The sequence below is a fragment of the Microcaecilia unicolor genome, chromosome 12 (genome assembly GCF_901765095.1).
Source record: "Microcaecilia unicolor chromosome 12, aMicUni1.1, whole genome shotgun sequence".
Taxonomy (NCBI): Eukaryota; Metazoa; Chordata; class Amphibia; order Gymnophiona; family Siphonopidae; genus Microcaecilia; species Microcaecilia unicolor.
Genome location: NC_044042.1, coordinates 83,210,346 through 83,236,614, shown reverse-complemented (window position 1 = coordinate 83,236,614; position 26,269 = coordinate 83,210,346). Strand labels below are relative to the sequence as shown.

At 41.3% G+C, this 26,269-nt stretch overlaps 1 protein-coding gene across 3 annotated transcripts; it reads left to right on the top strand.

Moving 5' to 3' along the window:
- The first annotated feature begins 211 nt into the window (after nt 1-211).
- C12H17orf53 (chromosome 12 C17orf53 homolog) lies at nt 212-24,364 on the top strand. Of its 3 annotated transcripts, XM_030221756.1 has the most exons (10): nt 212-343; nt 890-940; nt 2,669-3,922; nt 14,978-15,061; nt 17,709-17,849; nt 17,975-18,083; nt 19,269-19,354; nt 19,534-19,650; nt 22,926-23,106; nt 23,395-24,364. In XM_030221756.1, the coding sequence occupies exons 1-10, from the start codon at nt 299-301 to the stop codon at nt 23,457-23,459; spliced, it is 2,133 nt and encodes a 710-aa protein (XP_030077616.1). In that variant the 5' UTR covers nt 212-298; the 3' UTR covers nt 23,460-24,364. The 3 variants fall into 3 exon arrangements, with proteins under 3 accessions (XP_030077616.1, XP_030077617.1, XP_030077618.1); XM_030221757.1 differs by lacking the exons at nt 22,926-23,106; nt 23,395-24,364 and adding an exon at nt 21,276-21,994; XM_030221758.1 differs by lacking the exons at nt 22,926-23,106; nt 23,395-24,364 and adding an exon at nt 21,273-21,994.
- The last annotated feature ends 1,905 nt before the right edge of the window (nt 24,365-26,269 follow it).

The window sequence follows — 26,269 nt, the reverse complement described above, 5'->3', positions numbered from 1 at the left end:
ACTGGAGGAAATGGATCAGATAGGGCAGTAGGTAGTCCAACAGGGATAATGCAGCCTTTATCCTCACCACCTCCGGCACCGGCGATTCAGATAGTCAGCCTTCTGCCTGCGTCGGGGCCTTTCTCCTCAGGCGCGCGCGTCCCACCTCTGGAAAACAGGAGGACGTTGCATTACAAGTAGGCGGGGCGCGCCTGAGGAGAGGCCCCGACGCTGGCAGAACAAGGCTGACTATCTCAATCGCCGGTGCCGGAGGGAGAACGCTTCGGAGCTGTAAAAACGGCCACGCGGATTGAGAGAGATGGGAGAGGCAGGAGAAGCTCGCACGGGAGGGGAGAGGACGGAGGTAGAGAACGATATCGGCGGCGCATAGGTGCCATTTTTCCCCCCCTAGCTACGCCACAGGATCTTTCTGTGCTGTCATCTCACATAACTTTAAGTCATGCTTGGTGGGTTCTTATTTTTCCTGCTTTCCCCACACATATTGGCATTGGCTTTGTATAGTAGGTTTACTTTTCCAAGTCTGTGCTCAAGGTGAGTTATAAGAACGTACAGAAGTTCTCTCTCTCTACAAATGGATGTACAATCTAAGTTGTACCAGAGGCAACTGAAAATTGAAGAGATTTGTCCAATGTTGCAAGGTTTGGCTTGTACTGGACCTGATTTCCATACTAGAAACTGTAGACTGCAGCTCTCTTTACATTTCATTTCATCTTTTAATGTTGCATGTTACTGGGCATTTGCCTTAGAAAGAGTATCTGGGTCCACCCTTCCATCTGACACATGTTTTAACAACACCCCTAGGCTCATGGAGCAACTTCTCACTGATCCATCTATCTAGTGTTGTGCTTCAATAGTTCTTTTCCTTATTGCTTTTTGATTTTCCTTTTAGGCCTGGAGTTTGCAGAAGCTCTTTGCTGTAGAAGAAGAGTTTGAGGATGAGGTGAGAAATATTAGTACACACAAGGTCAGATAGGGAAAACTTACCTGTTTTTACAAATCTTATTTACACAACTTGAAATGAGGAAAGCACCGCTGAGGTGGAAATGTTTAAATTTTGTACACTTTTAACAAAAGGTAGCATGTTCTGCATCTTAAAGTGTACAGGAGTTATTCCTGGTTGTAGAGGTACAAAGGATCTAACACAGAACCCAAAAGTGATGCTTAGACATGGCATAAAGTTTGGAGGACAGCCAGAGAACAGATACCATTACTTTATTGATTCATGAAAGTATCTATGGGACCTATGGGAATCAGAAGAATGATTTCCCCTGTGCCTATCTGTTGATATGCCCCCTGTAAGCTCACAAGAACTGCACCTACACATTCCAGAACAACTTGAAACAGGCGTTACAACAAGAACAGGCTTAAAATTATAGTCACGTTACCTCATTCAGGTTTGAGTAGGACAGAAGACCCCAGAGCGTCCAACTACAGGCAAGCAGTTTGGTTGCAAACAATTGGAATTAATATGAAATCAACACTTCAATCAAAAATGTAAAATCATGCATTTCAAGTACAGAAATCCAAGGACCAAATATTTTTTCTGAGGTAAAGAATTATTAGTCACCAAAGAGGAAGCGATCTGGGGATCGTGATCTTTGATTACTTTAAGGTTGCCAACCACTGTGACAACAGTTGCAAAAATTAACAATATGTAAAGTGTATAAAGAGTGGTATCAATAGTAGAAAGAGTGACAGTGCACTGTAGACTCCAAGATCACTGAACATGCAGAAGAATTTTTGTCCATTTTGTTTTGGGTCCACTTATTTGGTTTTAACAGCACTTAGGCGAGCACAATATATCCTCCAAGGGAAGTGGTAAAACAGATCTGTTTATTTGGGGATGATTTGTTTTGGGAGAATCTTAAGAACTGTATGTGGGTTATATATGCAATGTTATCAAGTGCACTGTACCTCTTTGAACAAGCTAGGTAGTTATAGCATGTAGATTTGAAGGTTACATTTGTTTGAGCTCATTAGTCCAGTAGTGAGGAGACTTATGTATATTTTGAATTTAGGGCATTGTGAATATGTTCTTTTAATATATTGAATATATGCTATATACAGAAGGTTCTTTGGTTTAATCTATGCTATATGCGTAAGAGTTCAGAATCAGCCTAGATGTATGTACATACATGGTAAGGAGGTGGAACACCAAATGTGCAATGATGGTTCCATCTGTGACATCACCACATACTCCCTTTGGGGATATAATGGTTGGAATGGTTATGGTCTGAGCACATTTAAACACTATATAATTGCATTATAAAAAATTAAAAACTAGTTACAGTTAGCCAAGTATTCTGTTATCCACCAAAAATTTAAACCCACCCTCACCATGCCTCCGACTTCTTCAAATGTATAACTTTTGGCTGCGATATCTGGCCAAAAGTTATCCATATGCCAGGCCAACATTTTCAGTGCTAAAGTATTAGCCATTTAACTCCCAAAGTTAACTAGCTAAAAGAGTTTTGAACCTCAAACCCAAAGAGACTTAGTAGCACAGACAGAGAGAAACAGACGGACAAGACCATAAAGCCTTGTGAAGTAGATAGGTACAAATAGTTAAACTAGGTGGACCAAGTAGTCCTTTTCTGCCAAAATCATCTAATGTTGTTTGAAGACGCAGAGATTTGGAGATAGCTGAACTATTTTTTTATTTTCACAGGATTTTCTGTCGGCTGTCAAGGATGTGGAGACAACCTCTGGTCCAGGACTTTCTGTTAACAAGTACTTGAGGCCCATTGCTTCTAGCCTGCAAGCTCCAGATAGAATACTGTCTACACCTCACCGGCCATTAGATGACAGCATCAACAAACTGTCCCCAGTCCTGGGCTTGCAGAATCCCAGCAAGTCATCAGTGGGGACCAGTCTTCTACGTAGGTCAACGCACTGTCTAAGACCTATGAGTAATCCTGTTCTGAATTTTACAGACACAGAAGAATCATGGACCTTGAAGTGTACTGTCTCTGCTTCTTCATCCAAGAACTGCATAAGCCATGCCGGTGATCAGCAGCCTCCTTGCAGCTCAAACGCAAAGTTTACAAGCAAATCTGCACCTTTAGCATACTTGGGGAAGGTTGTGGACCTGGAGTCTGAGGATGCATTGTTTTTGTCTGCCTGCACAGAAGTGGGTCCTGAACCTGGTAGGGTGGAGCATGAAAATGCCCACAGACTCCAAGAAAGTGCATCCCAGGTACGCATAAGGGATGATGGTGCCAATGACAGTATAGTAACCAAGAAGCTATGTGTAGCAGGGCAGATGGCACCTTTCAGGCTTAGGACCTCTGGCATTGTGCAAAGACAGGACACGCAGCTTGCACAAATGAGTACGCATAATATAAGTGAAATCCCCAGCTTGAGCACAAGCCTAAACCTGAGACCCAGCACAGTAGGAGGATGTCAGCATTCACTACCTTTCACATCAAGGGCAACAGTTCCTGTGACCTCAACTCTCACACCAACAAATACCACCCTGGTCAGAACTGTTGGAATGGTTTACCAGGCAGCCAAGCCCATCCACTCCTCTTCCCATCAGCCTGGGACAGGGTTAAGCAGCAGTAACAGCCATCGAGGTCTCGTGCCTTTTCCCTCCTCTATTAGGTCTCCTCAACCTTTCCTTGCAGCAGGTAGAACCTCCAGGTTGCCAGCACCACAGATGCCCACTCAGATTAGTCCCAGATTGCCTAGTAACTCTTTTCAGCAACCTCATACACTAAAGCCGCATACGGAGCCCCCTACTGCCATCCTAAGGACTCCCTGTTCTATTGCTGGTCCAGGCACTCTGCAGAGCCCAGTGCTTACCAATCACTTGGTACAGCTGGTCACTGCAGCCAATAAGACACCTCAGACAGATTCCTGGGACTTGCTGCAGGCAAAGACAAGACGTTTTCCTGGCCCTGCAGGGATTCTGCCTCAGCAGGTAAGGGAGAGATCACTGTAGTATCCTCTAAGACTTAGTTGTAAAGTTGCAAATTTAAATGGCGCAGTAATTCACACAGCTAGTTCTGCAGGTATTGAGTGCAATGTAAAAGTGTTAATGACTTAATTTTCATGTCAGTTTGATTGTAACAACCCAAAGTATGAGGCTTACAGTTGGATTATTGGTGTCCATTATCGGGATCATTGCTAATCGACGTCCGGTTTCTTTTTATTAGAGGTCATTAGGCTATATTGCTGCAATTTGATCTCTTATGTTCTTATGACCTAGCTGATCATACAATAATTCTTCAATTATTAAATAATATAGGTCTTGCTGGTAACATATCGGTTTAGGGTTTTCTTCATAGAACGTATTCATCTTCAGATGAATGGTTGGAATCTTGATCTCTTAAGTTGTGGGGTCCTATACTGTTTAATATTTTAAAGAGCACATTAGGGAAAGCATTATCAAAATTGAATGTTGTATTTTACACATAGGCAGATGATATCACTTTATTCATTTGTCTTACCCAACATAGGTGATATTATATCAGTTCAGGAGTGTATTACTGTAGTGGGTCTGTAAACATTTTATTAATATTAAATGAGGATAAAACTAAACTCCTATTGTTGGGACAGACACAAGGTAGTTCCTTATAATTAAGTTTGAGAACAGACCTTGAAATTTGAAACATTGCTTAAAGTCTTAAGAGTTAGTGTGGACCCTTCTCTTTTCTTTAGATCTACATGTAAATCAGTTGATATTTCCAAAAGAGTCTTTTTATTAGAAAACGTTTTTTTTTTCTGGTCACCACAGTTGGATTATTTTAATGTTTTATAGTTTGCTTGTTCAGATAAGCAAATAAAATGTCTCCAGTCGCTACACAATACAGCTGCTAGGTTAATTTCTGTTGTTATTAGATTCAACCATATAAAATCCTCTTTATGCAGGTTGCCAAATATAGCCCATGGTACATCAAATTATATATGCTAGTCCACAAGATTTTATTTGGAAAAACTTCAGTTATTAATAGACCATCATCTAAAAGAATATCTTTCTCTAATTGCCTAATTTTGACATCCATTTGTGAAAAATATAGTTGTGTTTTTTTGTTTGTCTTATTAACCAGCCAAATCATGGAATTAAATGCCACTTTTTTTTAATTAGGTCTGAATCAAATTATAAGGTGTTTCATCAACAGTAATAAGATCTCAGAAATAAAGAGGTTTTTTAAGACTTGATTCTGGTAAGCTGGAGAATTGTGACATCCCAGAAATGGCTATCAAATCTTGTTGCCAATCCATAATGAGCCAAATATTTGGTAATTGCGGTATAGAAGTCTCTAAATTAGAATGTTATTTATAACTAGTACTAACAGGATTTTTGTGTTGGCTTGACCAGTAGCTTGCCTCTTGTGTAAAGTCCATGTATATCAATTACACAGGCAAGGATTTTTGTTTCAGAATTTTTCCCAATTCTCTTGTATTTATGTTAATTTCATAAATTTCAGTCCAGACAAGCAATCGTATATTTCTCTCTGCCAACAGATGGAACCAGAGAAAAACAGCTCAGAGCTGACTTAGGGGGCTGGTGCTGCCTTCAGCTCCTTAGTATTTCTCTGGCTTCAGCAGATGGTACATTCATGTGGCCTGGAACAGCAGCTATTGAGTAGGCCCAGATTCTCAGTTGAGCACAGACAATCTTGAGTGGAGCTGCAGGCAACTGTCCTTTGGGGCTGACTTCCCCCCTCTCCCCCTTTGGGAACAGACTAGAGGGCTTGTATTGGAGGAAGCCAGTCCACAAAGCCAAATCCCTCTCCAAACCTTGTGGGGTTGTAGCTGCAGTTCCAACTGTCCTCCTCGCCCCTACTCTTGGGAGGGGGCCAGAAGTACTTTATCTAAGTGCCAGCTAACTAAAGGTTTTGGAAGAGGAAGAAGGGAATACAAAACAAAAAGGGTTTCAGTATAGCCTCTTCCCAACTTGCTTCCTATGGTGTTGTGTCGGATTGAGTCTGGGAATTTGATGTGATGGGACTCTCCATCTTTCATTCCATTTGTTTGCAGTATGTCTGGGGAGGAAAAGGGAAGTGATACATTGTAGGTAAGTCATAGCAGTTCAGCATGTCCGCCAGTATACTTGGGGCCAGATGCACTAAACTTAACGAGCCATTAACGAGCAAGTAGTAAACTGTGGCATGCACTAAATGCTTCTCCGAGCCATTCTTTGTTAGATTGTACAGCGCTGCGTAACCCTGGTAGCGCTTTAGAAATGTTAAATAGTAATAGTAATTTTCCGATCACGGTAGCAGCTAATGAAAACGGAATGCAGATGAGCAAATTAGTACCCCAATGTGTATAAATCGTATTGTAATGAGATGCACTACCGTTTTCCCGATTGCCTAACCATGGAAAATCTAACGGGAGGTCTGTACCTCACGTTGGGGCTACGCAGCCTCTAAAAACTTCTATAAATGTAACAACAACAACAAAAAAAATCGGGGGGAAAAAAAGTCCAAGTGCTCATCAGGGCCATCCTAAAGTGCCTAACATTGAACGTCCTTCACTGAAACATTAAAAAAAATAATAAAAGGACGTCTCTGACGAGCACTTGTTAGAGCTGCGGGCCGGAGCGCAAAATTTCTCTCATGAATATTCATTGTGGGTATCCTGAACACTTGACTGGCAGGACCAGGTTTAAGAACCACTGCCCTAGACTGAGCTTTTTGTGTGTGGAGTAAGACCTGGTCAGTTCTCCTATTTTGATGGAATCACCAGCCTTTATATTTGCAGTAAAATAAGTAAGTAAAGTATCCTGGTCCCTTTTTCTCTTTTTCCATCTGAGAAAAATGGGAAAGTTCATGAAGGCCATATGTCTACCTTCAGGCATGGCAGAGTTAAGCGACCCCCGGCACTCCAGACTCCGTTCCTTCTATCTTGCTGCACCGTATGCCTGGAATAAACTTCCTGAGCCAGTACGCCAAGCCTCATCGCTGGCCATCTTCAAATCTAGGCTAAAAACCCACCTCTTCGATGTTGCTTTTAACTCCTAAAACTAAACCTTCAACTGTCCCCTATCCCTGATATGTCCTGTCTGTCCTAACCCTTATCCCTTACTTGTCCTGTCTATCTGTCATAATTAGATTGTAAGCTCTATTGAGCAGGGAGTCTCTCCATGTTCAAGTGTGAAGCGCTGCATACGTCCGGTAGAAATGATAAGTAGTAGTAGTAGCCTGTGCAGCTCCAGTTCTCTGAGTTAGTATTTCAGTGTTTAGTGTCGCATGCATGTTAAAGTTCTTCTGTTCTCCCCACTTCTGCCCAGGTAGGGGAGAAATAGTGGAAACAGCCTGCAGAACTTGCTTTCTGATTCTTTATACAAGAGAAGCTTCCCAGAGTGTCTTTTAAGGTCAGATTAGGCTTGTGAAACATAAATCATTTCTGCAGTCTGAGAATAATAAAAAATAAGAGAAAAATAAAAAGAATCCTTGGTGACCTGCTTTGGCAGCATTTTCCTGTTCCGCTTTGGGTCCTTCCTAGCCCTACTCTGTGTCCCTGTACAGAAGTAATCATAGGTTGACTTTGGCAATGTTTGGAATACTAAAACATTCTGCTGACGGGGGCAAGAGGAAGATGAGAGCCAGACCAGCAGATAGAGGAATAGCGCCTTAGTAGGGAGGTTATTTGGGAAAGAGAAGCTGGTAACCCATATTTTCTAAGGTAGCTTTTGGACAGGCCACGAGAGTTAATCTGAAGGGGGATCCTATATTGCTGGTCATAGCCTTGGCCGCCTCCCCGCTTTTTTTGGGCGGGGGTTTTACAACTGACAGGCTGTAATACTTGATTCTAGCCTTAAAGTGGCCAAGGATTTTATATTCTTCCAGGTGAAGAGAAGAATAAGGTGTTGGGTCAACTGGGGGTTGTTCATATATAAAAACCATAATTCCTTAGTGTCCTGACCAGACCAGCCCAAAACCTGTGGGTTGTGCCTGCAAACCAGCGAATGGAGACAGAGAAAAAAGAGAAGTCCTCTGTGCTTTGCTCAATAAGGGCGTCTTGCAGCCTTGGATTCTCAGTATTTTTCTGTCTCCAGCAAATGGTGACGAGTGGATCATGCAGCTTCTGGACTAGTTATTGAGGTAGCTTGTAATCCATTTGGGGAATTGAGCAGTGGTGCCTCACTTTAAGTTTTAAACTCCAAAACAAAAAAGAGGGTATAAAGCAGTTGAATTGGACCTGGAGTAGGGATGATACTCTGAGGAGTCTGAATTCTTTTCCTCCATTCCTTCCCCCTTGTTCTCTGTTTTCCTCCTTCCCTTGAAAGGTGTTTAAATAATTAGAAGGTTGCTTTTTCACTTCAAGACATGGGAAGAATTCTGCAGCATTTGTTCCAATAGAAACAAGAGGGAGCATGTGCCTGTACCATGAGGAGGGAGGGATGATTTTCTTCAGCTAGCTCCGAGGGAGCTTTGGCTAGAGACTGAGTGTTGCTGGCAGCAGTGCTTCTTCTAGAGTTCCTAGGCTGAAGCACTGGTCTTTCCTGTCAGCTAAGCCCACATTCTTGAAGTAATCTTCAGGGCACACTTCTAGATGTAGTCCTTGGTAGAGGAGGATAGTTCAGAGGAGTCAAAGTTTCTTCCCTTTGCTGGTTTCCTTTTCTTTAGGGAAGCAGAAGTCAGGTGGGTAGGAATGATCTGTGGAGGTTTTGCCCCCAGTCAAAGCTGAAGAGGTTCCCCAGATTGATTTATGATCTGTGCGGTATACACGGAGTAAGATCTGACACAAATCTCCTTGGGGGATCTATTTCTTCAAATGTTTATTTATTTATTTTTATTGCTGTTGTATTTATTTTGTTTTATTTAGGATTTAGCTCGCTCCTTTTTTAAATAGTATCTCAAGTTACATTCAGGTACAGTAGGTAACATAGATGAAGGCAGATAACAACTTGCATGGTCCATCTAGTCTGCCCACCAAGATAAACTCATAGCTTATGGTATGATGCAATATAACATATGCATACTTGATCTGTCCTTGCCATTTTCAGGGCACAGACCATAGAAGTCTGCCCAGCACAGGAGTTGCCATCGAAGCATCACTCCAACCCATCCAGATCTGTCTAGCCATAATTAGGACTTATTTTCTCCAGTTACTGGAATTGCCTTCTAAGCACAGCTAAGTTTGTTTTCTTCCATTCTCTTTCCACATAGGAATACTTTGGGCGCTGAAAGAGGGAGAGAGAAAACTGTTGGATCTGCAGCAGAAGGGGAGAGCAACAATGCTGCAATCTATATTTTAGGAAGAAAAAAAAAGCACTGCTCTGTGAACCGGCCCTGTGACACACTGATTTGAGTCTCTTCTCATACATCCTTGTGGCACAAACTGCATACCTTTTTTGTTGCTTTTCTCTGGACTGCTTCCACATCCGTAGTGAGATACAACCTCCAAAACTGAACACATTATTAAAGTGGTGCCTCACCAGCAACTTCAATACCTCTTTTCTTATGCTGGATATACCTCCCTCTATGTAGTCTAGCATCTATCTGGCTGTGGCTACTTCCTTGACATATTGCTTCGTTACCTTGAGATCCTCAGACACTATCACCCTAAGGTCCCTCTCCTGAAATGTTTCCATTACATCCCACTATTCCAGAACTTGTGGGATAGTTGTGTCCATTAACCAGCAGGTGGAGATAGAGAACTAAAACTGAGCTGAAACATATCTCTCTTAGCATCCAGTCCAGCTCCTCAGTATTTTCTATCTCAAGCAAGTGGATGGACACACTTTTCAGCCTCCAAACAAAAATACTACAGCGGTCAAGTGGGCCATGATATCCTTACCAACAAAAAAAACTATTCACCCTAGTTCGGAGCATAACTTCCATCCACTCTCTTGATAAAGCAACAAACACGCTCCTCCGCTCAAAATTTAGCTGACTACTTCGAAAGCAAGGTCAATCAAAAATCAGAACTGATCTAGCCAAGTATAACCCAAAAGAAAAAAAACCTAAAAGACAATGTCTCGAGAACCAACCTCACCCTAGACTCAAATCAGGGAATCAAAAGTAGTTTGATAGTCCAGGTGGTTGTAGGCAGAACAACACTACTTGTTGTGTACGCTTTCTTGGTGCTTTAGGAGTTACTTCAACCAGTGGCAGAACTGTATCCTGCCTAGTTCAATTTGTGCCCCCCGAATTGCTGTAGAAAGTATCTGTAAATATGCAGTTGGCTGTTTGACATATTGTATGTGGAAAAATTCAATAAAAAATACAGTTCAAAAATAAAAAATTTTGTGCCCCCCCGAGTCCTAGTATTTTTGTAAAGAGTAAACAAACAATTCACATCTATCCATTCCACTCCACTCAGTACTTTATAGACCTCTGTCATATCTCTCCTTAGCCATCTCTTCTCCAAGCTGAAGTGCCCCAGCCGCTTTAGCCTTTCCTCATAGGGAAGTCATCCCATACTCATTATTTTTGTCACCCTTCTGTGTACCTTTTCTAATTCTGCTATCTCTTTTGAGATGCGGTGACCAGAATTGCACACAGTATGGAGCGATACAAAGGCATTATAACATCTCATTTTTGTGTTTAATTCCTTTCTTAGCCGCTGCTGCACACGGAGCAGAGGGTTTCAGCGTATCATCAGTGATGACGCTTAGATCCCTTTCCTGGGGTGGTAACTCCTAATGTGGAACTTTGCATCACGTAGCTATAGTTTGGGTTCCTCTTTCTCACATGCATCACTTTGCACTTGCTCACATTAAACATCATCTGCCATTTGGATGCCCAGTCTCACAGTCTCATAAGATCTTGCAATTTTTCACAATCCTCTTGCGATTTAACAATTTTGAATAACTGTGTCATCAGCAAACTTAATTACCTCAATAGAACATTTTTAAATATGTTAGAGTCGTGATCCCAGCACAGTCCCCTGGGGAACCCCACTAACTACCCTTCTCCATTGAGAATACTGACCAGTTAACCCTTCTCTCTGTTTTCTATCTTTTAACCAGTTTTTAATCCACAATAGAACACTATCTCCTATCCCATGATTCTCCAATTTCCTCTGGAGTCGCTTTTATGAGGTACTTTGTTAAACGCCTTTTGAAAATCCAGATACACAGTATTGAATGGCTCAACTTTATCCACATGTTTATTCACCCCTTCAAAGAAATTTAGGAGATTGGTGAGGCAAGATTTCCCTTCACTAAATCCATGTTGGCTTTGAGGCATATTTTCAAAGCACTTAGACTTCCAAAGTTCCATAGAAACCTACGGAACTTTGGAAGGCTAAGTGCTTTGAAAATATGCCTCTTTGTCTCATTAATCCATGCTTTTGAATGTGCTCTGTAATTTTGTTCTTTATAATAGTCTCTTCTTTTTGCCTGGCACCAGCGTCAGGCTTACCGACCTATAATTACCCGGATCACCTCTGGAACCTTTAAAAAAAAATTGGTATTACATTGTCCACCCTCCAGTCTTCCAGTACTGTACTGTGCTTGATTTTAAAGATAAATTACATATTTCTAACAATAGCTCTGCAAGTTAATTTTTAAGTTCTGTGAGTACTGTGGGAGGCATATCATCCGGTCCAGGTGATTTGATACTCTTCTATTTGTCAAATTGCCCCATTACACCTTCCAGGTTTATAGAGTATTTGGTATCTCTCCCATATCTTTCTCAGTGAAAACTAAAGCAAAGAATTAATTTAATCTCTTCATTATGACCCCTTTTACCCATTGGGTAACCTAGCAATTCAACTGATTCTTTTACTGACTTCTAATATCCCTAAAGAGTTTTTTCACTATGTATTTTTGCCTCCAACGCAATCTTCTTTTCAAAGTCGCTTTGCATTTGACTTGCCTTTCCTTATGCTGTTTTCTATTATTTTCCATTGGATCCTGTTTCCATTGTCTGAAGAATTTTCTTTTAGCTCTAATAGCTTCCTTCACCTCACTTTTTAACCATGCCAACTGTCGTTTGGCCTGCCTTCCTCCCTTTTTAATACATGGAATATATCTGGGCTTTCCAGGATGGTATTTTTGAATAGCATCCACATCTGATGTAAACTTTTGACCTTTGCAGCTGCTGCTCTTAAGTCCCCACCCCACCTTTTTTTTTTTTTTTTTTACTATTCTCCTTATTTTATCATAGTCTCCTTTTTGAAAGTTAAATGCTAATATATTGGATTTCCTGTGTGTAAGTATTCCAGATATATCAAATCTGATCATGTTATGATCACTGTTATCAAGTGGCCCTAGCACCATTACCTCCTGCACCAGATCATGCGCTCCAATAAGGACTAGGTCTAGAATTGTTCCCTCTCTTGTTATTTCTTAGACCAGCTGCTCCATAAAAAGTCCTTGATTTAATCAATACGTTTTACCTGTCTAGCATGCCCTGATGTTACATTTACCCAGTCAATATCGGGGTAATTGAAATCACCCATTATTATTGTTTTCCCCAGTTTGTTAGCCTCCCAAATTTCCGATAACATTTGTGCATGTCCATCCTGACCAGGTGGACAGTAGTATACTCCTATCGCTATCCATGGAATTTCTACCCATAGGAATTCCAAGATGTGTTTTGTGTCTGCAGAATTGTTAGTGTATTTGATTCAAAGTCCTCTTTAACATATAATGCTACCTCTCCACCAGTTCGATCCACCCTGTCACTGAGATATCATTTGTACCTGGTATGAAACTGTCTCATTGGTTATCTTCCTTCCACCTGGTCTCAGATGCCTATTATATCTTTTGTTTTGTTTTGTTTCATTTTGTGCAATGTATTCTAATTCTCCTGTCTTATTTCTTAGGCTTCTGGCATTTGCATATAGACATTTCAAACAATGTTTGTTGTTCTTATTTACAACTTGCTCAGCAGTTGATAGTGATGATTTGCAATCTTGAACATTTGCTCTGTATTTAAAGACACCTGGAGGTGTATTTTCAAAGCATTTAGACTTACAAAGTTCCATAGTAACCTATAGAACTTTGCAAGTCTAAGTTCTTTGAAAATGAACCCCCTGGTCTGCCGTGGTTTCTGTTGCAACCTTGGGATGCCCTATCTTCCCTGTTTTGGTGATATTTTTTAAAGATACCTTGTTCTAAATCATGCACTTTTTGAGTGACTGTCTTCCTTCCCCCAGTTTCTAGTTTAAATGCTGCTCTATCTCCTTTTTAAATGTTGATATCTGCAACCTGGTTCCACCTTGGTTAAGGTGGAGCCTATCTTTCCGGAATAGGTTCCCCTTTTCCCAGAATGTTGCCCATTTTCTAACAAATCTAAAATCCTCCTCCCTCTACCATCGCCTCATCCACACATTGAGACTGCCTGTTGCTTGAGTCCTGCACACGGAACAGAGAGCACTTCTGAAAATGCTACCCTGGAGGTTCTGGATTTGAGGTTTCTACCTAAGAGCCCAAGGGGCCCTTTTACTAAGGTGCGTAGGTGCCAATGCCTGTCCAACACGCCAAATTGGAGCTACCACAGGCGTCAGGCAGAAATTCCATTTTTGATGCGCGCCCAAAACACGCGGTAGAAAATATTTTTTATTTTCTACCGCATGGCGCTTACCCAGCAGTAATCAGCAGTTTACGCATGCTGGCCACTTACTACCCGATTAGCACGTGAGACCTTACCGCTAAGTCAATGGGTGGCGGTAAGATCTCAGGCCGAAAATGGACACGCGCTAATTTTAATTTTGCCGCGTGTCCATTTTTGGCCACAAAAAAAAAGCCTTTTTTTTCAAGGTGCGCTGAAAAATTGACCTGCACGCATCCAAAATACACGCCTACACCAGCGCAGGCCACTTTTAGGCGCGGTGCCTTAGTAAAAGGGCCCCTAAATTTGGCTTCCTATGTAATTGGTACCCACATGTACCAAGACAGCAGGCTTTTCCCCAGCACTGACTAAAATCTTGTCTGTGCCGTGTGAGATCCGCCAACTTCCAACCAGGCAGGCAAGTGACCCTCATGTCCACCAGCCTTCTTCCTCCACAAGTGATTGGGTATGAAGATAAACTTCAATTCTCACAGAGGGCAAAGGCTGAATCTAGGATATAGGCACAGAAGCTGCCTCAATACTGTTGATGAGATATTCCTGTTTGGAACCTGGATTAAGTTCCTAGGCCACATTCTTTTCTCTCAAGTCTTGCAGGATAGTCTCTCTTAGATTTTAGAGCAGAAGTTTGTCCCCTTAGGTCATTTTAAAGGAAAACCTCTCTCTGCTCAATATTCTCCCCTTTCTGAGCTTTCCAAGTCTAGGTATTCTGAGAGCTATCATGGCTTCCTCCTGCTCAATCAGGGTAGATCTTGGATGCATACCTCTTGTGTTCTGGTCTAGCATGGATGCATACCTCTTGTGTTCTGGTCTAGCATGGATGATAAGTGGAAATTTGAACTTGCCTGTTTAATTTCCTTTCCCTTGAGTCTTGCCAGATCAGTCCAGAAACCACCCATTGATTGTCGAGGATTCTTGGTCTGACATTCAGAAAGCTAACTGAATATGTTGTACCTATTCTGAAGGTAGCTGTTTCTTGATGTATGGAATTCTCATTCCTGGTGAACCTGAATTGATGATTTTGACTGTATAAGGTTTGGCTTTGTGTTTGAACTGGAAACCCAAAACATAAGAATTGCATTTAGTTTTCTTAGCTTTGGTATAGGATAACAAGGAGCTGAAGAGAGTACCAGCCCCCTATAAGGGAAGTGAAGTGAAGTCAGCTCTGAGCTGTTTTTCTCTGAGCTGGCTCCCTCTGCCTGCAGGAGGACATAACCACTCATCTGGATTGGTCTGGCAGGACTCGAAGAAAGGAAATTAACAGAAAAGTCCAAATTTCCCCTTAAGAAAACACTAATGAACTAAATGCATGCTATTGAATGGATGTCCCCTAGTGTAATTCTAAAATTTACATTCTGCATTTTTAGTACCAAGCTAAGTGTGATGGATTACAATTAAAAAAAAATCTACAAAGAAATTTAATTATGAAGTAAATTTAATACAAAAGCTTCTCTCTCCCTCCCTCCCCTCCCTCCCTCCCCCCCTTCTCTCTCTCTCCACAGCATGGTGGAAAGAACCTGGAAGAAATTCTTATTTCCACACCACATAAACCGACTCATGGAGCTCTAGCCAAGTTTCATTCAGAGGTTTGTGGCCACTCATTACACTCCTGGCAGGTGAAGGCTTAGCTGTTAGTGGCCTGCCATATTTTATAAAATGGATCCTTCCCTGGGTGTCAGCATGTGGTAGAGTGTGTCAGGGTCAAAAGAAGTTTGCTACAAGTTACCCAGCTGACTCAGTATGCTGACTGTTAGCATTAGTCATGCACAAAGGGCCATTCATAAAGAAAAGTGTATTAACCTGTCCTGTTAAGTAAAAAGTGACAACCATTTATTCCAGATCTTTTGAAATAGTAGGTTTCTCATATTCTCATTTAGAGAATTAGGTGACACCAACTGATAAGTTACAGCCCTGAAATTCTGGTGGCACATCTAATACTGGCTATTTAATGGATTTCACACTACTGCAAAATGCCATTATCTGATATTAAGTAATGGCTGACCAAAACTGTCTGAAAGTTTTCAGCCGAAACTGAAAATGCAGCTGAAATTCATCACCTGTTCTTTGGCCGAAACCAAAAGCTTAAGTTTGGTTGTATGAATATGAGCTAGTGAGGGCCGCTAGGAATTGCCAGAGTTTGTCAGTAAAAGCAGTAATTTCTGTATAGCATGGATTGGCTATAAGAAAGCCTTTGATAACGTCCCACATTATTCATCCTGAAATGTACAAAATAAACCTTGGATTGATCAAACACCAGGTTCACCTAGAAAATGTAGCAAACCACACGCTATTCGATTTGTAGTATGGTGTTGCCACGATTTGGGTTTCTGCCAGGTACTTGTGACCTAGCTTGGCCGCTGTTTGGAAAACAGAATACTGGGCTAGATGGACCATTGGTTTGACCCAGTGTGACTACTCTTATGTTCTTGTATTCTGCATCCCTCTGCTAAACCCACACCGGCCGATATTAACATTATTTAAGCAGCCAGGAAGGCTGGTTAAATAGCACTTAACTGGCTAAGCGCTAACCGGTTATCTCCGCTGAATATTAGCACTTAATGCATAGTGGCTAACCAGCTATATCATCTATATATATAAAAGGCACCACTGAAGCCTCCAGCCGGAAGTGTGAAGCGCCAGAGATATCCGGTTTCCCCATGAGTGAAGGAAAACAGCACAGCAGGAAATCCCACGAAACAGTGAAGGACTCAGAGGGGGGAGGGGAGAGAGACGCCCTCACTCTCTCTGTAACACAAACACAGCACAGCAGGAAACAACATTGAAGGACTGGACTCCGAGGGGGGAGGGGGAGGGAGAGAGGGCAGGGACACACACTCCCACATGCACACTCTGAAGAAAACCTTGCTAGCCCCCGTTTCATTTGCATCAGAAACGGGGTTTTTTTACTAGTGTGATATAAATGACTAGCAGAGAATATTCAACGCTTCGCCGCCTAAGTTTAGGGGCCAGATCGGACCACCTAAATATTAGTCCTATCTTTGGCCGCTGTAAACTTAACCAGCCAGCTTTGAATGTTAACTTGGCCAGTTAAGTTTAGGCCCGTCAAAAAAACACTTGAATATTCAATACCGGTCAACTGAAATGGCCAGGCAGTAAATATCTGGGCTCAGCACCGATTGTGGGACTTAGCCGGCCTGCCTCCCACAGGCTGAATATCAGCTGGACAGTATTCAAGCCAGAATATAATTTAAATAACGAAAGAACCAAATTTACCTCCAAGCAAAATAACCTCCACACACATGGAACACAGCTAATGAAAACTAAAAACCATGGTGGTTTTACAGTGGTTGACATTGTGCCACCCTTGGAGTGACAGCTGACATAATGCCACAGAGAAGCTAATTCCTAAGGATCTTATCCCAGATTTACAGGTTTAAATTCCTGCTGAAATTTTGTATCAAAAACTTTTGTTTGGAGCACTCTATTTAGCACATAAACTATTGTGTAAGATCATAGCTGCATTACTTGCAATCGCTTTCCAAAAAAATAAAGAATACAGTCGCCTCCCCCCCCCCCCCCCCCCCCACCACCACCAGGACTACCTTACAATTCCTAGTGGTTTAGTAATGTAGGCAGGGCAGGAGCGATGCCCCAGTCACAGCAGACATTTTGAGAGCAGAGCCAGAATGGGCAGGAGTAACTTCTCTAATTATCCCACTAGACCACCAGATAATGTAAGATAGGCTCAGGGGGGCCTACATGTAGGGGAGGAGGCACGAGGGGGAGGGGGGTCCAGCAGGAAGGACAACTTGTTTAGCGAGAGGGGAATGGGACAAATTTTAGCTTTGCTAACTAGCTCCAGATTTGCTGGAAAGGGTTGATTCAGTCCTGGGCTTACCCCATTGCTTGCCGAGACTTGTGGTTCTGATTTCCCCATTGGATTCCCTAAGAAAAGCAAGGCTGCAAGTCCCTGCATGCATTGGCGTAAGCCCAGGACTGGATTAACCCTGTTAAGCGAATCTGGATCTAGTTGGCAACCCTAGACAAATTACAAATTTTTTGCTTCCACCAAAAACACATGGTCATTATTGGCCGAAACGGAAAACATGGCTGAAAAAAATAACCTTTTAAGCCGAAACCAAAATCGAAACTTGGTGGAAAAAGGATTTTGGATGACTTTGGCGCTGTAACTTTGGGAAACTTAGTCTGTTCCTGAAACGTTCAGCTAGAGTCTGACTGTACTTCCATGTGAAGTCTTAATCTCGCCAACAGGAAGCATCGAGTTCCCCACTGCTGGCAGATGAGAGCTTTGGAAGGGGCCCCTGGTCCACGATGAAAGCTGAACTGGGACTGGATGAGAATGATCCTTGCTGCTTCTTGAGGACTTACAGTGTCGTGATGGTGCTGCGAAAGGTATAGCTACTAAACGCACAGTTCACCAGATGGGTTACTGTAAGGCAGCAATACAATACTCTGCCACATTTCTAAATCCATAACTCTTGCTTGTTGCTTACAGGTTGTATTTATTTTCTAAACAGGCAGTTTTGAAGCAGCTCCCAAAAAATAAAGTTCCCCAGATGGCAGTGATGCTGAAATCGCTGACTCATGCCACTGTGGATGCAAGCGCAGTTTTCAAAGACCCCACAGGTGAGGATGGCATGAGGCCCTGGTAGCAGAAGGAAGGAAGTGCTGGTAGCCAGTATCTAATAGATGACCTTTAATTCCTGCTGAGAAAAATGATCATCCATGACTTAGATGAGGATCACTACAGTGTTCACCATTTCTCTACTGATATTCTTTAGAGCTGTCTGAATTCATCACAGTGCTCATTATTTCAGTGATGTGACGAGTTAGTTGATGTCTTTTTCTCTGGGTCGGCAGGATAGGGGTGATAAGTGGAAGCATTTTCATTCTTCATGTGTCCCAGTATAACCAGCTTCTTAGACTAAAGATGGAAGTCCCTGTGGGTATCTGATCTTTTAGTCTCCCTAGAGCCTACATGCAATACATTATTAGTAAGGTTGTGTTAGAATGCTAAGCATACCGTCTTTGCTGTGTGTGTGATATGTGTGATTGAGAATTCGGAGATATATTTAGTTATCTCCCAGATTTTGTGCCACAAGCAGTTAATCTTATATGCAATTAAAGATCTTATGTGGTGGTTTTACAAACTGGTTATTCTGGTCCTTCCCTTTTATGTCTTTCCATAACAAAAATGTCACCTTTCTCTTCAGCCCTAAAATCCAATTTATATCCACCATGCACTTTCTGAGACTGCCTGAGAAACACAAGGTGTTTTGACTTCCTCAAAAGTCAGGCAGCTTTGTTAGGCTGATGAGCTGTTAAAAACAAATTCAAAATTCAAGAAAGAAATAAAAAAATAAAAAAAAAAGATTAGAGACCAAATTCTGAATGTCTCTCTGGCAGAACTGTATAACATTGGAGATTAGAGTATCATGTTTTAGCAGAGCCAGAAAATGGTGAAGAAACGTGAGACGTTTTGTTTTCTTTCCCTGGGTGCTCAGGATATTGGCTACTCAGTATACCTTACACCAGTGGTTCCCAAACCTGATCCTGGAGGCACCCCAGCCAGTCAAGATATCCACAATGAATATTCATTAGAGAGATTTGCATGAAGTGGAGGCAGTGCATGCAAATCTCTCTCTTGAATATTCGTTGTGGATATCCTGAAAACCTGACTGGCTGGGGTGCCTCCAGGATCAGGTTTGGGAACCACTGCCTTACACATCTGATATTGACTACCCAGTATACTTTTACACATCTAGACCTATGTACATCGCAATGTGCTGACTGCTTACTCTTTGTGTGCAGGAGAGATTCAGGGGACTGTGCACCACATGCTTCTGGAAGAGAGAGAGAATGATCTGAAAGCTGGTGCTGTGCTCCTGCTACAACAGGTACCTGTGCATCAGGAAATATTGTTTTGTTTTCTGCATGGTACAGTCTAAACTAGAGGAGGAACTAATGTACTGTGTAAATAAGTTCTGTAATGAATATTCACATTTCACTTTTGTCAGTGAAAAAACTTAAATTCCCTCAGATGCTGTGATACTGACTATTTCCTTTTATGGTGCAGGTGGGGGTCTTCTCGCCATCACTTCGCAACCATTATCTTAATGTCACACCAAATAATCTGGTGAAAGTTTACTTGCCGGACTCTGACAGCAGCATTCAAGTGCCCCAGAAAAGAGAGGTGAGAGAGGAGACAGAGGCTTGGATCGCTCAGAGATGTTGTAAAAGGCCCAAGGTTTGCCTCCCAGCAGGCACTCCAGTTCAGCTCCTTCATTCTAAGACTCTACATGGAGCCAGTCCAAGTTTTCTGCATTTATTTTTATCAAATTAACGGACTCAAAAGCTTACAATCTCATATCCACAGACGGGGGCTTTATAGACTCATCTACTCAATACCACATTTGTCCAGCGTCATCAATTAATAATATAATGTCTTCCCTTTTACATTTTATATTTATGTAATTCTGAAATTCTTTAGGTTCTCCACAACCATAACTGTAACAACTTCAATAGTCTTTGTTTCAATAACGGACCTCAGTAGCTCAATGTGTAAATGGCAGCAATTCATTTGTCAAGAGACATGCTTGAAACTCTTAAATCTTGACAAAAAGACCCGACACGGGCCGTGTTTCGGTGACTAGCACCTGCGTCAGGGGTCACAGTGATGACGTGGAAAACTTGGGGAATAACTCGAATATATTCCTTTTCATCCATTTGGATACAGAAAGTGAAAGTGCCTGGGTGCTTTGTAGCTTTTACTATATGAGATGTGGGGTAAGGAATAATATATTGTAGAGGAATATATTCGAGTTATTCCCCAAGTTTTCCACGTCATCACTGTGACTCCTGACGCAGGTGCTAGTCACCGAAACACGGCCCGTGTCGGGTCTTTTTGCCAAGGCTCATTCATTAAAGAACTGTGTTCCATTTTTAAAGGCCCGTGGTGCTGTTTTTTTTTGTTTGGACTTTAGTTTGTACTTCGTTCCCTCTCTTTTGTTATATTTATATGAAACTCTTAAATCACCATTTTGGTTCCTCATTGGTCCCTCCATCAACCTTCCCCCAAACATGTCTTTTTAAATTTTAATATAATGAAAAGTTAAATCTTAGCTTAGGTTGGATTATAACATTCCATCTCCCTTGTGTGGCCAGAAGGCATGTACGCATTGTCAGTGGTGCATGTCAGCCATTATTGGTACTAGTTGGGACTGCCCCACGTAGGGATAAGATAATACTGAGTCGAACAAAACACCACATGTGAATCTGAGAATGTGGTGTATGCCATTATATGTCCCTGCGATTTATGTGGGTAGGTCATCGTACCCGATAAAACAAAGGTTATCTGAGCACAAGTCCTGCATTCACACACGTACTCTATCGGCCCCGTTAGTACAACATTGGGTGGATAAAGCTCATGAGACAGCAGACTTACAATGGCAAATTATAGATACGGTGGAGGTAGGAAATATGGGTGGAGATATTGCAAAACTTTTGAATTTTAAAGAGCAGTGGTGGATATTCACTCTTGATACAGTAATCCCCTATGGGCTGAACAGCCAATTGGAATGGGGTTCCCTGCTCTGACGTGGATGGTGGTAAAGCATTGATAGGATATGATAGATGAGATATGATTGGTGGGAATCGTAGGCAGGTCTATTTAATAGTTGAGAACGCTGATGCCATTTTAAGAGAGAGGAATTGATGATGGCGTTTCTAAAAGTAAGTTACTGTATAGATAATGTGTTGAATTGAAATAATGTTATAATAGTATTCTAATGTAGCATGTTTTTCCCTTATTCACAGTAGACTTCACCCTGACGCAGCAATTGCAAAACATGCCGCATGTCGGTTTTTGTCACCAGTAATGGTAATTTGCCGTTAAGCTACCTTTGAAAGCTAAGTTTTAACTTTTCGTTATATTAAAAAGTTAAAAAGACATATTTGGGGGAAAGTTGATGGAGGGACCAATGAGGAGCCAATGGCGCATTAAGAGTTTCAAGCATATGTCTCTTGACAAATGAATTGCTGCCATTTACACATTGAGCTACTGAGGTCCGTTATTGAAACAAGACTATTGAAGTTGTTACAGTTATGGTTGTGGAGAACCTAAAGAATTTCAGAATTGCATAAATATAAAATGTAAAAGGGAAGACATTATATTATTAATTGATGACGCTGGGCAAATGTGGTATTGAGTAGATGTTTATTTTTATCAAAGCAAAGAAATAACTTCAACAAACAGAAATTTGCAATCCTTGGTCTATATGCCTTGTCAAGTCCACAAGGATTGTAAAGCTTAGACCTCCAGCCTTAAACGGTTCTACTCCTGTGTGGCCGGCAGCCTACCTCCCACTTCACAGTTCCTTTGATACTGTGGTCTCCCACTGGGCTGCTACCAACACCATTTTATGTTGTATATTTACAGATTTCCCATTCCATCTCCATTCCTGCTTCTAGACTACTCCATGGGTGGCTTCTGCTTCTTGGAGGAGCTCCTTGCCCTGTTTCTACTGCTCCTCCTCCAATGGCTCAGATGTGTCTATTTGTTTGAAGCTGCCCAGGGGATGGCTTCAGCCCCCACCCCCCCCCCCCCCCAGCTTCCTCTTGGAGGAATGCCGAACTGTTGTTGTTTTTTCTAAATCAATATTGAAAAAAATAGGTAACAGCATACCCTCTTCAAAGTCAATATCATTAAATAGACAACCAATATTGTCACATAAAAAATGAAGAGTATCATAGAAGTAAGCATAGACGTACAACTCAGCTATAGGGCCTCTTATGAATCATCCCATTTCAAGCCCACAACCTCAAGGTCTTATTATTTTTAATCATTTACTCTTCACAATGTGTTTAAAAACCTATTAAAACAAAAAAAGTCATCAAATTTAATAATATTCAAATCTGCTGTTAAAAAGGAAATTTTTCATTACCACAGCACAAAACTTACACAATCAGTGGATATTTAAATAGATTCCAGTTGTGGCCGCAGCCTCTGCGTATGGTTTGAATAGTCTTAAATTTGATGACTTTTATATAGGTTGTTTAAAAACACATTGTGAAGCTCATAAAAAAAAAATAAACATACAAAAAGTGTCATAAAGCCCAATTTGGACGTTTTTCTTCTAAAAACGTCCAAATCGATATTTTCAAACTTTATTTTGCAGACGTTTATCTATACAATTCGTCTGCAGTGTGCCAATCACAAGGGGGCATGTCAGCGGCGTTTCAAAGGTGAGATTAGGACGTTCCTAACACTTGGATGTTTTATAGCTGTAATGGAACAAAACCAAAACGTCCAGGACTACAGCTAAGACGTTTTGGTCAAGACTTGATTTTAGAACAAATAAGGCACAAAAAGGTGCCCTAAATGACCAGATCCCCCCTCCCCCATGGTCAAGGAGAGTCTGTTCTGTGGGCACTGATGGGACCGTGTACTTTTTTTTTTTTTTTTCTCAGAATGGAACTAGGCAGGACACTCCAACCAGTGGCAGAACTGTAACTCTCAAAGCACAGAGAGAGTGTACACAAGCACCCTTGCATCCAGGCCAGCTTGTGATGTCATCTTCCAGAAATACCTCCATGAGCCACAAATCTGTGGCAGGACCTTCTGAACAGGCTGCTGGAGAATGGGGCACAGGTTAGAGGAGTTCTTCAACTGATTTGTGTCATGATTTCACCCACATCTGTTGATCTGTCATTTACATTTTACTTGTATTCTCCCTTTCAGAGTCAATATCTTCCTTACAGCCAGTTTTGTCTTCAGTTTCTTTACTGTCATAGAGCTTTGTTCCTGCACTCTAGATGCCCCTCGGAATTGCCTGTCTCTGTTAATATTTCCGATCCTTCTTTACCTCGGTTTCCTACGGCCCTCTTCAGGTTCTCACCCTTTTACCTGATCTTTCTTACTCCTTTGCTATTGTCTCAGATGACCTCGATGGGCTCCTGGGAGAATTACCTGAGGATTATTTCTCATGCATGGAAAGTTCCTGATGGCATCACATCACAGGCCTGTATACACACAATGAAGACTGCTGTTTCATTTTGGGCCCAGCTCCCTGGTGGTACTTCAGGGACATGGAGTAAGCAGTTTCACGCAGCAGCAGAGCCCTGGCATAGAACTCAAAACCTACAACTCTGAGACGGTCTTTGTTTTGCTGGAAACTGTTTTTTTGTTTTGGTTTTTTTTTCTGGTGAGCTCTTTTCTGTGTTTTGGAGTTATCATGTGCCTAATACCATGAAAAATTCTTGTAAGGCAATGAAAACTGCCCTTAAATCCATTTCACATGGGAGCATCTGATGAAAACTTGCAGAGAGAGCTGTGTTTTGCTAACATTGCATAAGTGTGCAAATTGGCACCTCCTTCACTCCTGTCTGCCTTGATTATTGGTTTGGAATATTTCAATGCCACGATTACCTCTGTACACGGTGCTTTTCAGTGGAATTAATTATTAGGTAGAAAAAGAGAGACGAAATCTGTGATACTGGTGATTTCAGAAGGGACCAGGAAGAGTTGGTCAGGGTGCTCTTGAGGTTCCAAACCTGTTTTCATGAATTTTGTCACCACTGATCAGACTAAAATTTGTACAGTATAATAAAGAAATAGTAAAAAAAAAAAAAAAATCAAACACTAACTTTCTTGTGAAAATGACTTTAATGAACTGAGTGGGGTAAAAAAAAATGATAGGATTCAAACTACATTTGTTGAGGGCTGTGTGTAAGCCATTCAACTTTAATACCAAAGACTGAAAATATTTGAACAGTTTTTATTTTTTTTTTTAAATAAGTACAGCCATAAATGTGGTTTAACTGTTGAAAAATAAGAGACACTTTAAAAAGAATAAGCTGCTGAAAAGCCAAACAGAAAATTGAGTTATTAAAAAAACATAACATGTAAAGGAAGGTATGTTTCTTTGCTCTTAATTGTGTGCTTACTAATGGGCAACCCATAATTTTGTTTGGTGAATATTTATCCTGCTCCTTGCCTTGTCCTCCAGAGCCTTGAGCATAGGATATGCAATGGTTTTGATTTAGAGGGGATTTATTATCTTATCTGTAGTAAGGAAAGGTCCTAAAGTGTTTATAGAGAGTGCAAGGGAGAGGGTGTTTCTTAGACCCTCAAAAGCACCAGTGCATTTTTTCAAATGGATCTCAATAGAAATCAAACAAAATAAAACATGGAAAAGAAAATAAGATGATACCTTTTTTATTGGACATAACTTAATACATTTCTTGATTAGCTTTCGAAGGTTGCCCTTCTTCGTCAGATCGGAAACGAAGAAGGGCAACCTTCGAAAGCTAATCAAGAAATGTATTAAGTTATGTCCAATAAAAAAGGTATCATCTTATTTTCTTTTCCATGTTTTATTTTGTTTGATTTCTATTGATAACCTTAAGAGTGGACTAACACGGCTACCACACTCCTCTACTTCAAATGGATCAAAATATTAGCAATAATAACAGGTCTTGACTGATTTTTTTTTTTTTGGGGGGGGGGAGGAGTATACAGTAAGGGATTTAGCTCATATCTTTTCAGTGGTAGTTCAAGGCACATTACAATCGGGTATAATCTATGGGGTCCTTTTACTAAGGTGTGCTAACCGATTTAGCATGCACTAAATTATAAGATGCCCAGAAGAATATAATGGGCTTCTTATTTAGCTTGTGATAAAACCATTAGTGCACCTTAATAAAAGGACCCCTGAGTTTTGTATCTGAGGCATTGGAGGGTTATGTGACTTGCCCAAGATCACAAGAGTTTTAGGATCATTTGTAAACAAAATGCAGTTGGTGTGATTGCAGTGATACACGAGGAATATTTCCAAAAGAAGTAGGAAAAAACCCTCATGTACTTTGACTTTATTTTTGTGGTTTCACCTTGGTTTTTATTTTCTTCTTTTCAAAACATTTCTAGGGTTCAAAATTAGCTTTTATAGGTCTAGAGCATAGTTGCATACCTGTAATGAGTGTTCTCCATAGATAGAGGATCCTACAGCCATACAACTGATTGATGTCACTAGGCTAGAACCAAGTTAGGTTCTTTCAGATTTCAGAAAACTTCTAGAAATGTTTCAAGAGCCTGTTCTTCCCAACAGTACAGTCTCCTCAGTTGTGTAGCAGGCTTCAGCCTTGGGGAGGGATGGTGAGATTGTGTGGCTGTAGTGATCGTGCCTGTCTATGGAGAAAGTGTAGTTGTATACCTGTAACTCATGTCTTTTGTGGACAACAGGATCCTATAGCCATGCAAGCTGAGGGTTTTGTATGTCTTATCTACTCCATCTTCCATCATGCAACCCTTGTAGAGAAGAAGGTGAAGGAGGCAAGTTGAAGTGTTAGTTACAGATGTTGCTTAGGAGAGCTTGATCAAATGCATTGCCTGAACAAGGCAATAATGTTTTGTGAATGCACTGAGGATCATGTCACCACTTTGCAAATGTCTTCTGTGGATGGTTACTGTATCTGCACTGTCCTTGACGGCTCACCAGCTCAGAGCTACAGTGGCACGTTTGTAGACAGCATTGAGTTGTTCCATTGGATACACTATGAAATGTAATTGCTTATCCAGGTACATAAAAGCAGGGCATCTTGCCAAGAAGAGAATTTTATTTGGGCCATAAGACAGAGTTGTGAAGGTTTAGGTTGCACTGCAGACCTATGCAGATATGTCTGGTTCACACATCTACAGTCCAGTATAACAGGTGGTGCAGCCAGGATCCTGTCAGTATACTTATGTGTCTTAGCGGGGCCTTCAGTACTGTTAACAAGAGGCTGTGAATGGCATGGCTATGACTGTCATATTCTTA